Below are 16741 nucleotides of genomic sequence, written 5' to 3' on the forward strand. Positions count from 1 at the left end.
CAACATGGACAAATGTATCCCACAGGATTCTCCACAGCAGCTACAACATAAATTAAGAGATCCCATAGTCTATGGCAGAGCAAACTCCATTTGTTAAGTGAAGTACCTGATCTGGTCAAGTCTTAATTAAACATTGATGTCTTTCAGCTTGGGGGAAAAAACCCATGAAACCTCAAAATTTACACTGACAGATCCTGAGAGAAGCAGGGTGAAAAACTGAAAATAAAGTCACATGTATTTTAGAATAAGCAGATCTGATTAAATCCTGCACGCATAAGCCATGACAGAGTGGGAGGAAGTCTTCCTCCAGCTGTTTTCCCAAGTGTTTCCTTTAAGAGAGGGACCTCAAAGGATTTTGGTGGATGTTCTGAATCAAGTCGCTGACGACGTTTCCTCTCCAGCCAGTGATGTTCACTTTTTATGAATTGTTAACCATTTATAGGGCAATTGTCAAAGGAATGGTTAGTGACTCACTGCAGTCCTACACTAGTTGACTCACTACTGAAAGAGGTTGCAAACCTCAGACAGATCTGAGAAATAAACAACTGAAAGTCTCTTCCCTCCTTGCTCACCTTTACAAGCTGTGGAAGGGCTCTGCGCTTCTCCACAAAAACCTAGGACAGAGCCAACCTCTGCACAGATAGAATGAATGCTGCTCCCTACAGTGCTGGTAAGATCTATGGCAAATTTGCCAGAATAAAATCAGATATACAGAACCTGAGGACTGGTGGGTAAAGGACCTTGTCTTATAATTTCTCTTTCATACAGTGTTACATGTGCTTTGAGTACTCATTTAGATTATTCTACTTCCAGCAATCATTTGCTGCTTTAAGACCACACACATTCATAAAAAAACTCCAGCTACTTTCTAAGAACGAAGCCAAAAGCTTAAAGCGGCATTCTCAGTGACTCCAGAAGTAACAAAATATTACACATTAGAACATAAAGGACATCAGTTCAAATAACGATGATTATGGAAAACAACAGAACTCAGATCTGCTAATGGGAATCACATCTGATGGTTTTGCTTTGCTCATACCTATGAGTAGCTTTAGCTCAATGGACTTGGACTTCTCAAGTCCAAGTATTTAGATGGCCAACAGTACATTCAGTGAATCTGCCCAACTGACGCTAGCAGAGAATCTGACCCAGTATCTCGAGGAACTTGGACTAGGTCCACCAGTTCAGCAGCGAACATTTCCATAGGCCCTATGCCATCCGCTGCACCGCCCAGCCTTCATATTTTGGTTCACTTTGGAGAAGAGCTAATGCCTCTCATTGGTAAGATTAGCTGACGTGAACTGTCACGGCTCCAAAGCGGGAGGCTTGCGCCACGTGCCTCACTCTAACAAAGCAATACAAATGGCACAACGTGGATACCTTGCTTGACAGCTCCTGGGAATTGAAGTTTTCTATTTTGTTTTGCCTTTGCTGATTCATGAGCTCACGTGTCCCTCCAGAAAAGGATGAGTAAAGTCCAGCAAGTAGTGTACTTCAGAGCACTTTCTATGCCTACAGATACATAGAATAAGTTACCAGATGACTTCTAAGAAAGACAAATACCAGGCAACCACATTCACGATGGAATAGATCTCTTTATTTTTATTCTGTGTCTATTTCTGAGCTAGCAGAGTAAGTCTTGCTTGGAATCTGCATTTTAAGCAAAAGTCTACTAACATAACTTTAACTAGACCTCTCAGGATTTTGAGATATATTTATTACAATTTTTAAAAAATATCCTGGTAAGCATTTTGGGACTAACTGGCATACTAAACCTGAGGCAAGCCAGAAATGTTTGAAGCCAGCTACAAGCCTATCATGATGATAAACAGCTCAGGGTCCAGATGTCCATATATGGCCAGACTTCCTATAAGACTGACAGTACTGTATGTGCATTGCGTATGGTTCTTGGATCAGATTCACATTCCTCGGGTATGTTTCTCTGGGAGCTTTTGATTTCCGCTTTGAGGGCTGGCTCAGACCTCCAATTGCTCTTTTAAAAAAATATCTGTGACTGAAAGTTGAAAATGTGCAAGATTCTTTCTTTAAGTACACAAACACTCCAAGTCTAGCCACTTTCCTGTAGTCTTGCCAGGTTTTCAGTATGTCTGATATCTGATCAAGTGAGGGGGGAAGGAGGGAAAAAAGAAAGAAGGAAAAACACAAGAGAGGAATGTAGCATATCCACACCTGTACATTTTACAAGACTTCACCAAAGGAACTACACCAACTGAAGCTGATGTAGACACACACATACCGTATATAGCTGTGTAAACAAGTCTGCAAGGCCGGTGTAGTGAATTCCTAGTTTCAGCAGAAAAAATATACTATCTTAAAAGCATGTGCTGTATAAACACCTGCATGGAAGTCAAAATTAGTGCATTTTAACCATTTTATGCATCAATGCCAAGATGTACTTCTCCGGCCTATGACAAACAGTCATTGGAAAGGATAAGCTGAAGACCAGTTGGACTCTTCACCCCTTTGCATACAATACACATGCACAAACGAGGTACTCGATGAGTCACATCCAACAGCACAGAAACCAAAATGACAAAAAGGCAAATCTGATGGACTCTGATTCTCACTCGCTTTCATGGGCTGGTACGACTTGTAATTCAGTGGGCTAATGCCCGATTCACAGTACTGCGAGACCAGAATTAGTTAAGTCCAAATGCCTATTTAAGTCGTTTTTCTCAGGGCAGCAAGTGGATGGGGCTTGCTGTACTTGGCCCGCAGTGTGAGGGCTTAGAACAGATTTATCCTTTAATTTTGGATTTCCTGGCTTTCTGGTGGTTTGTTACTTTTAAACATACTTTTTCTGTCAGTGAGATTCTTAGGTTTTGTTTAATAAAATTGTTTCTCTGAAAAAACCTCTTACATGGAAAGTTATAAAACATGTCTAGAGACTCTCTCTCTCTGATGTTCTCCTACCATATTTAGGCATTTAAAAAAGGCATTCTGTTTACCTGGTTACATTTGCATTTTGGTATGCATGTCATACATAGTTTGGTACACATTACTTACCCAGCACTGAGGCCATTGGAGTCCTTCAAGTAAATACAGATTTCGGGAGGCCTCACGGGTTTGGGAACATATATTATTTACCATAACTGTTCCTCTGGGATTTTTTTTTTCTTTCAGAGCCAATCCCCTTTCTTTTAATGGAGAATTTCAAGAAGAAATGACATCCAAATGACTTTACCAGCCAAAGTACAGTGCTGGCAGAATATAAATAACAGTTTTACAGTACAGCACATCCTACTGGGGCTTTACATGAAAACGCTTCTTTTTCCCTCAATACAGCATACATATTGCTGTGTGATAGCATGGAGGTATGCCTACATATGGAGGGATGGAAAGAGGAGGGGGGGTATGTCAGTGGAAGAAAGTCTACATGCAAAAGATGGTATCTTTTAAGATATCCATCAGATTTCAGTTAGCCTAGTAAGATGCATTAAGCCGGTCTCTCTCATTAAACACTAACATACTTCTACAGGTCAAAAGCCAAAACACTGGCATTCCTTGCACTAAAGCAGAGGTCAAACAACATGACATCACTGAATATTCAAATGATACATGGGGAGGTGGGGGAAGAATCATCCTCCTGGTTAAAAAAAAAAAAAAAAAAGGAAGGAGAACCAAAACAGTTATCTGCAATGATCTAATACAAGCCACAATGCTTAGGTCTTGGGTTCGGTCAAATACAAACCACAACATTTAGATTTCGGCAGAGTGCGGTGGCATGTCGGTCTCTTCTTCTTGTAATCCTGGGGTGGACCATCGGCGAGGCTGGGAGGCAGGGATGTGCGAGGAACATGTTGCTCAGAAATGACAGCTGCACACACAGGCAGTGGGAAAATAATAGCCACTTCTTCCATGCTTCAGACTCTGTCCGCTGTGCCAAATATTTCAGAGTAAATAGGCACTCTCTCTATTCATAGAGAGCATCTATTAGGGAAGGAACACATTACAAATATTCAGTATGATTCAGTGGTACACAGTGTCAATTTATACCCGGTAGCGTAATTAATACCTTTTTTTTTGGTGGTACCGAAGCGCCGGGACCGTTCGCCACCGGGCACCCGGGGCCGCGGGCCCCGCCACCCCGCCGGTCGCCCCCGGGGAGCTCGGTGGGCTCGGGCCACCCCCGAACCCCGCCGCCTCCCGTCCCCTCCGCCGGCGGGAGGGGGTCGGGGCGAACCGAGGACGGGACATCACGGATTCCCCCGGCCGCCCCTGGCAACGGCCCCGCCGCCCCCTCCCTCGCCCCGTCCCGCCGCCCGCCTCGACATAACGCGCTGCCGGGGAAGCGGGGGGACACACACACACACACGCGGACACGGCCGAGAGCCGCTGGCAGCGGCGGTGACTCACATTCAAAAAAAATCGGGATGAAAAATAAAAAGACCTGAAGGAAAGGGGCGGGGGGGGGGGATGTTGCGGGGGGGGGGGTGCTGCAGACGGAGGAATGCTGGAGTCAGGGGTCAGGGCCGCTCCGGGGCGGCGGCGGCGGCGCGGGGCGGGGCGGGCGGCGCGGCGCGGCGCGCAGGAATGCGCGGAATGTCGCTGTTTGTCCGCGGCCCCATTCAGCCCATTGGCGCGGCCGCCCCGCCGCCGCCTTATAAAGGGGCGGCCGGCCCGGAGCTCGGCAGTCGCACAGCCACTCTCCCGCCGGAGTCGGAAGGAGCAGAGCTGAGGAGAGCAGAGCAGACACCCGCCCGCCGGCCCAGCGCCCACCGCGACAGGCCCGTCCCCGCAGCGCCGCTGAGGAGAAATCGCCCGGCGGGAAACTCTCCTCCTTACCTCAGCTCACCTCGCCTTAGCTCGCCGCCCCTCTGCCGGGCAGCCCGACGCCGCGCCGCCCACAAGCCGACGACCGCAGCGGGATGGCCCCCGTCAGCTTCGCCGTAGCCCTTCTCCTCGCCCTCCTCAGCTCGGTAAGTGCCGCCGCCCGCCCCGCCGCCACCGCTGCCCCCGGCCGGCGCGGTCCCGGCGGCGGCCCTGACGCTCTCTCCGTTTCTCTCTCTCTCCCTCCCTTCCTCCCTCTCTCTCTCTCTCCCCTCCGCCGCCGCTCGCAGGAGGCGCAGGGCCAGGAGTGCAGCGGGCAGTGCCAGTGCGGAGCGGGGCCCGGCCCCACCTGCCCCGCCGGCGTCTCCCTGGTGCTCGACGGCTGCGGCTGCTGCCGCGTCTGCGCCAAGCAGCTGGGCGAGCTCTGCACCGAGCGCGACCCCTGCGACCATCACAAGGGCCTCTTCTGCGACTTCGGCTCCCCCGCCAACCGCAGGATCGGCGTCTGCACCGGTGAGTGGGCTGCCGCCAGCCTTGGGGCGGGGGGACGGTGGGGGGACAAGGGACGGGGTCCTGGCCGGGATGGGGAAGGGGGAAGCCGGGGCTGCGTCCGGGTCCCGCTGCGCCTCCCGCCTCACCCTCCGCCTCCTGCCCCCTCGCAGCTCGGGACGGCGCCCCGTGTGTCTTCGGCGGCATGGTGTACCGGAGCGGCGAGTCCTTCCAGAGCAGCTGCAAGTACCAGTGCACCTGCCTGGACGGGGCGGTGGGCTGCGTGCCCCTCTGCAGCATGGACGTCCGCCTGCCCAGCCCCGACTGCCCCTACCCGCGCCGGGTGAAGCTGCCCGGAAAGTGCTGCGAGGAGTGGGTCTGTGACGAGGCCAAAGAGCAGACCGCCGTGGGACCTGCTCTCGCTGGTGAGTGGGGTCCCACCGCGGGTGGCAGTCGCTCCTGCATGGAGGTTGAAGGCAGTGGGATGGGTTGATGCAGGGCACCCCGGCAGTTGGAGCGCAGCAGTTAGTGGGGTCACCCCACAGATAAGTGTGGCTGCCTGAATTTCTAAGGAAAGGGAAGAGAGCCTCTAGCAGAGCGCGAGAGCAGGCAGTGGTCTCATCCTGGTTATCTGTCCCTTGCAGCTTATAGACTGGAAGATACATACGGTCCAGACCCAACAATGATGCGTGCCAACTGCCTGGTGCAGACCACCGAATGGAGTGCGTGCTCCAAGACTTGTGGCATGGGCATCTCGACCAGGGTCACCAATGACAATGCCTTCTGCAGACTGGAGAAACAGAGTAGACTGTGCATGGTCAGACCTTGCGAAGCAGACCTGGAGGAGAACATCAAGGTAAATAGTCTCATCTTTATGTGTGATCTGTTAGGATGCTTCCATCCGCTAGCAAAAACCGTCTTATCAAAAAATGTGCAGTTCTGACAGGCAGTTAGTTTCAAATGGGTTACCTTCAAATTTCAGTTTTGCCCCAGTGGTGAATAGTTTACAATTAAATGCTCTTAATTTTCTGTCATGCTGCATTATGGCACTATGTAAGACACTCTTGGTTAATGAAAATATAATAACGATTAGCCTGTCTGCTTACCCTTAGCTTGCAAGCTTCATGCTATGTGAAAGCCTACCTTCTAAACATGTTCTGTTCGCTTATATCCTAACAGAAAGGCAAAAAGTGCATTCGCACCCCCAAAATCTCCAAGCCCATCAAGTTTGAACTGTCTGGCTGCACCAGCGTGAAGACCTACAGAGCTAAGTTCTGTGGTGTCTGCACTGACGGGCGCTGCTGCACACCCCACAGAACAGCCACCCTCCCCGTGGAGTTCAAGTGCCCTGATGGGGAGATCATGAAAAGGAAAATGATGTTCATCAAGACCTGCGCGTGCCACTACAACTGCCCTGGAGACAATGACATCTTTGAGTCTCTGTACTACAGAAAGATGTATGGAGACATGGCATAAAAGCCAGAAGGAGACGCTAACTAGATTCTCAACTTGAACTGATTTGCATCTCATTTTGTAAACATGATTCAATAGCACAAGGTATTTAAATCAGTTTTTTTTTTAATTTCAACAAACTGCTCCATGTGACTTAAGACAATTTTTCTACTGACCCCAAGTGGTGGTTTGAAGAAGAAGGTAAAACGGACAGTGGGACCACAGCAAGACACAGCTTCAGAACATGGTGTTCATGAGGTGGTGTGAAGGGGTTAAGGGAAATAGGCAGCAAAAGCAGATTCAAGCAAATGTTCCCTTAACGTGGTACAGCGTGCTTCGTCTAGGAGTGCAATTGTGAAGGAGACCGTTAGCGTGTTTGCTGGCGCTGGTTTAGTGACAGCAACAGCTGGAATGCAAAGCCTCGCCCAGCAAAGCGCTAAGTAGAAGGTGTTCTGTTAGTCAGGACGGTAATGTTTCAGCTCTGACACTCTGATTCATATGGCTTGGTCAACAAGAATCAGAATCATGTCTATTAGACTGGACAGCTTGTGGCAGTTAATTTACCTGTAACAAGCTACTTTTTATTAATATTGTAAATACTGTGTGTATATATATTTGTACAGTTATCTAAATTAATTTAAAGTTTTGTGCCTTTTGTTTAATGCTTTGAAATTTCAATGATAGCCTTCTGTTTTGGAACAAGATAGGTAGGATTTAAAGCTTGTCTGACAATACATTCAAAGCATGAAATAGATGCTCCAGTGGAAATTGTTCAGATAGGGCCAAATGGTGAGTTGAGATCAAGATGAAGAGTATTAGAGATAAGGTGCCTGTATCTTTACAAGGCAGTCATCTGGCAAAGTACATTTACTTCCACTTTATTGGACAAGTGGCTTTAAGAAAAATGGCTCTTCTGTAGACCATCAGTGTTTCCACTCGAGCATTTGTTTCTTTCTTTGACTATGGCTCTTTTTGGACAGTTTATTTGTTGAGAAGTGTGACCAAAAGTTACATGTTTGCACCTTTTTAGTTGAAAATAAAGTATTTATATTTTTTATATAAATGGCTTGGTATTTCATTTACCTTTAGTTTTCACTTTATATATTCCTAAAAGGGCTTGTCTTTGTACTACGTGAGAAATGAGTAATGCGTGATGGGGTTTTTTGTCCAGAAGCATGTACACTCTTGAATAAGCTAATGATTTATGGTTACTTATTCTGTTACTAGTGAACCAACAATGGTTTGTTAACGCTTGTGAATTTAGACTGGAAGGCAGGGCCAGGCTTGCTTTGCCAAGCCTGGTATTGCATTAGAAAGTGCAGCAGGTTCCTCATGCATCATATATGGTGACTTTAAAATGAGCCAGCTGGTCACCATAGTATTCAACTCCTGCTATAATACTCCACGCAACATACTTTAATTTCATGGAAATGTTCCACTGGTTAAAAATTCTTTTCAGCTAAGGCAAGGAAAAAGGTTTTTAAAGTACCTACATTAAAGTGGTTCCTGACTCTTAAGAGTCAAATCCAGAAGCCTAAAAGGTAGTAAAATTCTTGGTGAAGAGCTAATGAATTATATCATAAAAATCACAGAATAATACAGGTTGGAAGGGGCCTCTTAAGATCTTCATGCAGAGTAGGGCTAACTTCGATGTGTTCTTACTTGAATTAAGACCTTAGTATGGCATGGTAGACAGAGCACTGAACTCGGATGGCAAATACCTGGGTTATCTTCCTAGTTGATGGGGGGGGGGGGGGTGGCAAATCAATTTATGTGACAGTTCTGTCGGTGAAGTGTCCGTTGTTTCAAACTCTTGCAGACCTGGAGATGAGAAGCGTTGTAAGGGCTACGCATTTTGATAGTGGTCCAAATGTTCTTCTCAGATAAGCAAAAAAGCAGTATAAGGACAGTTGTAAGTTACTTCCCTCATCCCCCTAAAGCTAAAAGGAAAGCTTCAGTCCTGTGCTAGGTCCTACGTTAATAACAGATTTTTTTTTTTGTCCCTTTATTAAGATGAGGGGATTCTCTGAATTTAAAATTAACCTTTGCACTAGAAGCATTAGTTCTTGTTTTCAGAAAAAACACATACTCTCCAACAAGAATCCTTTTCAGGCGAACAAGTTCAATCTGGAATTTCCTGGTGGTGAAAGAGTGTTAGCTTACAAAAATGTCCATCCTTCCTGAGCACCTTCCAATCCCAGTGATTTCAGCTAGCATTAGCAGCAAATCAGTGTAACACCAGCTTTGACTAATGATGGCCAACGGAGCCCCAAACTAATGGGAAGTCAACGGGAGTCTTGCCAGTGGCCTCACCAGGCTTTGCACAAGGCCATAGAAGCATTTCCCCTTCCTCTAAAAAATACGAGGAATTCTCCTGGCATGAGGAAGTGGCTTTTTGTGTCCCATATGAAATAGTTTTGGGTAGCCTCTGGCTCTTACACTCCCTGAGACTCTCCAGCATTTTTTCTCTATTTTTTTTCTTTTTTTTTCAGGTTATGAATATGATGCAGCCGTTCAGTTCACCCTGGAAACACTTCAAACGCTCATACAACCACAAGGCCTGGTTGTCCGACCGCTGCTGTGGCTCCACCCCCAAATAACAAGAGAACCGTCATTTGTAGTTCCAGCAAGGACAGGACATACGTGGACTTCATTCATAGATATCACTATAGAAGCTCTTGGGATCAGAAGAAAGAAGCACAATATACCCAGCAGGTTGGGATTAGCGCCCTTAAGAGATGGGGTGTTTATGATGCTGCTCAAGCCCGTTCATTAACAACCCTGCCCTGCCTTCTTTTACAAATTGATATCAGATGTTATAATTAATGGCCATTCCTTATAATATTGACCTCGTGAGCCTCATGAATGGTTCATGAGAGTCACTCAGGTTCTGGTCCCAGTCCTCTGCGGTGTGGGCTGTATCTCAGACCCCTGAGCTGCACAGCGCCGTGGCCACCCCCCAGCACCCTCCACCAGCTGTGCCTGGAACAGGAGGCTGCAGCCAGGGCTGCAGAGAGCGGCAGCAGGGCTCTAGTTTAGGAAGGGCCACCTGTAATTAGACACCCACAAAGGGGCTCCCCCAAAACAGCTCAGGACCCCGACACATCCTGTGCCTGGTAATGCAATGATGCAGCTGCTTTGCCCGCCGCGTGACAAATCGTCACACTGCTTTCAGGCCAGGAGAAAAGGATGGCAGAGGTCTTCTCTCAGAATATTTGGATTGCGGTTTGCTGTTGCCACTGCAAATTAAAATAAGGAAGTACGCCGCATGTGCAAGGCTATTTAGCAAGTTGTTGCTCTCCCCTGAGCATATCAAGGATCATAAACCTCAGCTATCGCTGCATTATAATGATTTGCATTCCTTTTTTTTCCAGGAACACATGTAGCCTTCTGACAGAATCATGCATTTTACACCATTTCGCAAGTGTTAGACCTCTGAAGGTAAAGAAATTGAAATACTTTGTTGCAAGGTCTCCTAGAGGTGCAGGTAGATGTCATACTGTTTGTAAGCAGTCATTTCAAAGGTATCCTGGGCAAAAGGAGCCCTTGTGTGGAATTTGTGGCATCTTAAATGGTGGTTAAAATGTGGAACCTTTCAACCGCAAAGATATTTTCTGATTTCATTGTTTGGGCTGAAGATGCATAGATGCAAGAGGAAAAACTCGAGTTCAAAAGTCCAAAGTCACTTACATGAGAGAAAACATTGGATCACTTTCTTTCCAAAACACCTTGTTTTGGAAGTTTGCTTTTGGATGTTTGCATCCTCAGAAAATTCTATCGTGCAGGTTTTCTACTGCACTTTTAAAATATTTTATTCACATATGAAAGTATATTCATTCAAATTACTAGCTCCTTAAAATGGATCACCAGCAATACTAATAATACAGTTCGGAAGGGACCACTGTAAAGCCAATACTCATTTAATAAATGATACTCGATTAATCATTAAACAGGCATTCAAGGTGGCTGAAGACCAGAGTACCAAATAATTTGTGAAATAACTGTAAGCCATCATATTTCAGATTTTTGTACTGTAACACTTTTGTACAGATTTGCAGCTTAGCTTTCTAACACAATACAGATGTGAACAACAGACACGATTATAGCCCTTTCATATGAAATAAGCTCTACTCTCCAGATGGAAATTTGTCAGATTCCTCAGAGCTAAGAAACATCCAAAAGACACTAGTTAAGAAACTCTTCAAGAATGAGCCACTTTTAATGATCCGTAACCACACAGGAACAAATAAGTCTTTGAACAGTATCCAGTTGTTTGTCTCACAAAGATGGGGACTCAGCTGAGAAAACTGACTTTTGGACACCACTAGAAATAGCATGCTCTAACTAGATCATTTGTATTTTTTTGCATGTAGCATAGCTTTTTCAGACATCACACTTGAAGAAAGCACTTGTACCATTACACTGAAAAGAACATTAAGTGTAAGAAGGAACAGTAATATTCTTACCTAAACATATAATAATTCAACCATTCTGACTTCGCATCCTACCACCAAAAACCTAAGTTCTTTAAAAACAGTGCTTAAATGTGGCTTTAACTGATGTTATACTATGCCTACATATGGAAGTAGTTAGCGAGGAGAAGTTGGGATGAAATACCAGTGTAAGGCTTTGCCCAAAACCCAAGAAGAATCCGAGAGAGGAAGTAGCTCAGTTAACTTATTTTTCCTCTCATTTTCCACTTTTTTTCCTCCCTGCAGTTCCTTTGATTCATGCCCATAAATGGACATACCAAAAGCCACCACATTCTCACAGTGTTTTTCAGCCTGCCTGGAACCAGGAAATACCAAGAATTTCTTCAAGGAACCTGTTCCCAAACTGTACTAAAGCCTTCAACGCGTTTAGCGTTTGAACAGAGTTTAGAAGCATGACTAAGGTCCCACCTCCACTGCACGACCCGGCGCTGCTCCTGCGTCGGAGGACAACTGCTCGCAGTCATTGCTGCTAGCCCTGGCCTTTTCGGCTGCGCCGCGGTCCGAGCCCACACCCGCAGAGCAGCGAATATGGGACGATTCTGAAAAGTCCCCCCCAGAAACCTCCCAACTGCGTATTGTGGCAGCATTCCTCAGCTCCTGCCTGGTATTGGGGCGGTGCCAAATGCAGGAGTATTTACGTTTGCTTAATGGTAAGTAAATCCAACCCTAATAGTAGTATAACAGTGTTTATGCTGTGAGGAACAAAGCATTTTACAGCTTCACGAGCAGGACCAAAAGGTTGCCAACGCGGTACTGCAGTGTAAACACAATCCAGCGGTGCCTCCATTCATTACTCAGCCCCATTAATTGGGCCACTGAAAGAAATGCACAATCCAAAGAAATGTTTGTTGTTTTAAATTAGTCCTATTAAAAGCAGGTATTTAACAGCTTTCAGCAGCTATGAAATATGTTTTCCTGCTCCTGAGCTAAATGCTAAGAACCAGCTTTTCAGCCGGTTTTCAGGACTTAGGTCAGCCTGGCTAATTGATATAGCGGCAGTCACATGGGTTTAGACCACCTGCAGCCCCAAGTCCTCAGGCTGGACGAAGTTAGAGGAACTGCATGGGGCTGTCTGCCTGGGGGGGCTCCCAAGAGGGCACAGGCTGGCTCCTGTGGCATTTGCCTGGCAATAAGCACTTGCAGGAGAAAGTATTGCACAAGAAAGTATTCTGTAAACAGCTAAAACCACCTACTAGGGCAGTGATAAGCCAGAGTACGTGGTAAATGAATGTGATGGACAAGGACTCAAAATAGATCTGAAATACTGTTCAAGCTTTAGAAATGTAACGTATAGGAAGGTAATAGATCTAACCTTTATACACTGTGATACAGTATGGTGTTAATTATGCTTTCTTAAAGACATATTTCTTAAATCATGCAATGAAAAAAAAAAGGTCTTTATTCTTAACTAAAGAAGACATTTGATGTCTTCTGATGAGAAATCACCTTTATCACGGACTTTGAGATTTAGCACACCACCATGCTCTGAAGGAGCTTACTTTGCCCTAACTCTCAGGCTTTGGCTACACCATCTGCACAGAGCCATTCGCTGGTCCAAGAACAGGTACGGGCCCAGCTGATGTCTGCAGCGGTGCTTTGCTATCACACAGCTGCAACCCCAGGTGGAGAGCCTGGCAGGAGGAGAGGATGGGTAAAACAAGAGAAAACAGACCAGATGAACACATAACCATCCCTCTGGGGTTCAGCTTCACAGCCAACAAGAGCAAGACAGAAAGACAGCGCTATGCAAAATTTGTACCTTCTTATCTGTCAATCAAGAGCAAGAGAGAAATGCATATTTGATGAAAAGCATGAGAATAGCTGTGACCCACTACATGCTGTAAAGCCAGAGAGTAAAAGAATGGGTTGTGCTGAGAAAATGAAGGCGGTCAGCTCATCTTATCTTGGGAGCTGCCAGCTCTCAATGGGTTTTCCCATCAGCAGCGTAGTTGTAGTTACCCATCTAAGGGAATCTGTTCAACTGAGGTTTTTCTTCTGCGTGTGACTCCACAGATTTTTATAAAATGGCATAGGAATGAAATGTTTCTTTCCTTACAGTGATCCTTCCAGCCACAGCTCCATAGCAAATATGTAGCCACTTTGGAAAACACTACATAGACATACTACAGAACAGGCCCCAGTGATCCTGAATGGATCCCAGCATTGCAAATGGCAAGGAGAAGCCACCTGGGATCAGCATTGTAAGGAAAGGCAACATTTGGCTTTCCTTGCTGTGTTATAGGCTCAGCATTGCTGCTCATCCTTATGTTCCATAATAAACAGCACTGTAGAAGGGCCATTTTATTTTACAGTTATTTGAGTAGATACCAAATAAAATGCTACTGGAAGAGAATTGTCGATGTTACCCACCTTTTTCACTTAACAGCCAGAGTACCTGACTCTTAGAGCTAGTCAATGTGGGATACATCTAGCACAAGGGTGTCCTGTGAAGTCTAACCATCCACACGCATGCACACACATCCCCATTGTAGCTTTCTGTGTCATGTGGTTATCCTCAGGAGGATGCAGTTATAATATAAAAGTGTTGTCTTATACAATATCAGCCTGGAGAAGAGAAGGCTCCGAGGAGACCTTATAGCAGCCTTCCAGTGCCTAGAGGGGGCCTACAGGAAAGCTGGGGAGGGACTCTTCATCAGGGAGTGTAGTGATAGGACACGGCATAACGGCCTCAAACTGAAAGAGGGGAGATTTAGATTGGATATCAGGAGGAAATTCTTTACTGTGAGGGTGGTGAGGCACTGGAACAGGTTGCCCAGAGAAGTTGTGGCTGCCCCATCCCTGGAAGTGTTCAAGGCCAGGCTGGATGAGGCTTTGAGCAGCCTGGTCTAGTGGGAGGTGTCCCTGCCCATGGCAGGGGGGTTGGAACTGGATGATCTTTAAGGTCCCTTCCAACCTGAACCATTCTGTGATTCTGTAATATTCCACTCTACAAATGTGAGTATGCTCATCTTACCCTTTGGAAAACTGTGTACAACTGGGCTTTTTAGTTCTGGCTTTTCTGACTTCTGCAAGTATATAATGATCATGGCAAAGCTTGCAAGTTCGGCCAGCCTTTAGTGTGCAAGGACTCTCTGGGTAAAAGCTTTGTTTCTGTATGAAGAATTAACAGATTTTCTACACGCAGAAATCAAGCAAGACTCTTCTATCCTTAAGAATGCTTTAATTTCATACAGTTGAAAAGCAAATTAGAGACTATTTATGTAATGTTTTCTTTGGCTCCTGCATGGCATTCTCCGCAGACCTTATCACAAAGCAATTTAGAAACAATACGTGCACTTGCTAGCAACCACACACAGACATATATGATGGCCCCCTCAACAAAAATCAGAGCCAAATAAGCAACTGTAATGCTGGCTGATAAAATCTTCTTGTGCTGTGTGGTGAGTGCTGATTGTGAGAGGCAACAGGTTCTTGTTCCAAATAGTTGACAGTTTTGCCTAAGATCTCTCTAAGATTATTTATTAGACTTCATTAAACCAGTCTTTGATTATTATTTTTTTTTTGGTCTGTATATTGACACCAGAACAACTTGTGGGCTAGTAGGGTTGCTCAGAAACCGCCTGTCCTTTAGTCAGAAAATAAAAAATTGTGCACTGGCACCTGTATTTTGTCTGACTGCTTCTCCAAAGCAAGGATGAGGAAAAAGTTGGCCTGACGTTTTGTTTCAGGAGTACATTTCGATAAAAATTGCTTTCTTAATGAGCCAAATTTGGAGCATATAATTTGTTAGATGATGCTGCTAAGAGGTGGTGTAGAAGTACAGCAATATATTCTAATATTTATCTTAGCTAGCACTTAACACACCACCTCAACCAGTACCAGACTAACAGCTCCTGAAGCAGCAAGAACCCCCCGTGCTGGGTACTACATAGCCCCCCCGGGGTCCTAGCTGGCCCAGGGCTCTGCTGCCGGGGGCTACCGGGCTTGGAGCCGGGTCCCCGGGATGAGACCGGGCTCTTTCTCTGCATCACACTGACACCGTGTGGCTGCGCTGCGGCAGCAGCAGTAGCCTTGTGCTTCAGGTACACACTTTGCCTCTTTATAAATGAAGGTGAAGAAGTTCATGATGCTCTTTTCGGTGGTAGGCATTTCATGACTCACTCGAAACAGCTCTTGCTATTTTGTTAAGAAGGACGGTGTGAGCTAAGCATAGGCTAGTTTGAAATGTAGGGAGTCTTATTTTCTCATGAAGTATTAAAGTAATAGCTACGGAGGACTGTCTGAGCACCATGCGTTACTTAGACACGCATTTATACACTCTGCAAATCATTGTGACCTATATTAAAGATGCAGAAAATAAAAAATCCAAGCGTGCAGTTGTGAGTCCTCTGGAACCAGCTGTAGGGTGAGGTCTCACTGATCCCCTTTCTCTCATGCTTTTGGCTGTTGACATGTTTTGAACTGGCGACAAGCAGCAGAACAGACCTTGCAGACCTTCCATTGGCATCCTCCAACTTCCCGATGGCACCCATGCTGGAGGAACGGGTCACAATAATTGTCACCATCAGGTACCTGGAAAAATCACACAAAAGAGAGGTTTATTTATTAAAGGCAACAATAAAGAAGAGTATATTTTAAATGTCTTGCTTTTTATCTTGCATGCTGCTTAAAAACTACCCAGCCCTCCAAGGTCCAAGTTTTCAGATAAGAAGAGCTTACTTCTCCTCCTTAGGCATGTACAGATTCACACGTAGGCATCGGGGTTCTGTCAGAAATCCATGAAATTAAGTTATGTGATTGATTGCACCTCTTTTTCCAGTTGACTAATTATGTTACAATAAGCCTTTAAGTTAAATTGTTGAAAGGGAAACTCATTTCCCTCCTTACTTCTTCAACATGCACAGACAATGAGTCGTGTCCGTTTTGTGTAGGTTTGGTCGGATGAATAGGACTTGGAGTCTGATGCTCTGGATCCAACTCAAAACAACAGTAAAAAACCTGTGCGCCAGCTCCTTACTTGAGACCCATTTCTGTGAAATGGGTTTGGACCTACAGATGGGCAAGCGGGCCACTGTGCCTTCACCTCTGGACCTGCTGCGCCTTCACCTCTGGACCTGCTGCAGCTGCCCTCCCAACCAGAGTGCAGAGCAGAGTCTGGTACACAGACACCCACATTACTTAGACTCAAAAAAGTAGTAAGACATGCTGGGTGTTTGTTATGTGCATATAATTCCTTCATAAACAAACACTTATGAAGATTTTCTACAACTTGTTTGAATGACACCTTTATTCAGTATTAGCGGTGATGGGCTGGCCGTTCTTAGTCACTCAGAACCGGAGATTTGCTTTCATTACTTAGCTCCTTAGCAGTGCTGTGCACTTCATCTTCTGCATGAGCAGGCAAAGGGGCTTCTTAGAGATACATTTCCTCAACATCATCTTTCCCAGGTGAACAACTTTTAACAAGGGGTCTTCACAGAACTTCAGACCTTTGCCACCGACTTCTTAACTAACCTGGCTGTAAATGCTCAGCAAGCCTCAGACCAGGCGCAGGA

At 45.8% G+C, this 16741-nt stretch overlaps 2 protein-coding genes across 12 annotated transcripts in view; one reads left to right on the forward strand and one right to left on the reverse strand.

The window, feature by feature from the left end:
• The window catches only part of LOC134513229 (uncharacterized), a 45522-nt gene extending 41225 nt beyond the window's left edge, over nt 1–4297 (reverse strand). For 10 of the 11 annotated variants that reach the window (XM_063329585.1, XM_063329581.1, XM_063329578.1 and 7 more), the window contains exons 1-2: nt 4037–4297; nt 3713–3951 (exon numbers count right to left, since the gene is read on the reverse strand). In XM_063329585.1, the coding sequence (XP_063185655.1) occupies nt 3713–3881 (169 nt within the window). In that variant the 5' untranslated portion in view covers nt 3882–3951; nt 4037–4297. Of the gene's footprint in view, nt 1–1380; nt 1513–3712; nt 3952–4036 lie in introns of all 11 variants that reach the window. The other variant, XR_010070343.1, reaches the window with a different exon arrangement.
• A 366-nt stretch (nt 4298–4663) lies between these two features.
• Nucleotides 4664–6864, forward strand: CCN2 (cellular communication network factor 2). Its single transcript, XM_063329586.1, has 5 exons — nt 4664–4940; nt 5082–5304; nt 5454–5705; nt 5925–6136; nt 6460–6864. The coding sequence occupies exons 1-5, from the start codon at nt 4890–4892 to the stop codon at nt 6754–6756; spliced, it is 1035 nt and encodes a 344-aa protein (XP_063185656.1). The 5' UTR covers nt 4664–4889; the 3' UTR covers nt 6757–6864.
• The last annotated feature ends 9877 nt before the right edge of the window (nt 6865–16741 follow it).

Source organism: Chroicocephalus ridibundus, chromosome 3, assembly GCF_963924245.1.
Source record: "Chroicocephalus ridibundus chromosome 3, bChrRid1.1, whole genome shotgun sequence".
Classification (NCBI taxonomy): domain Eukaryota; kingdom Metazoa; phylum Chordata; class Aves; order Charadriiformes; family Laridae; genus Chroicocephalus; species Chroicocephalus ridibundus.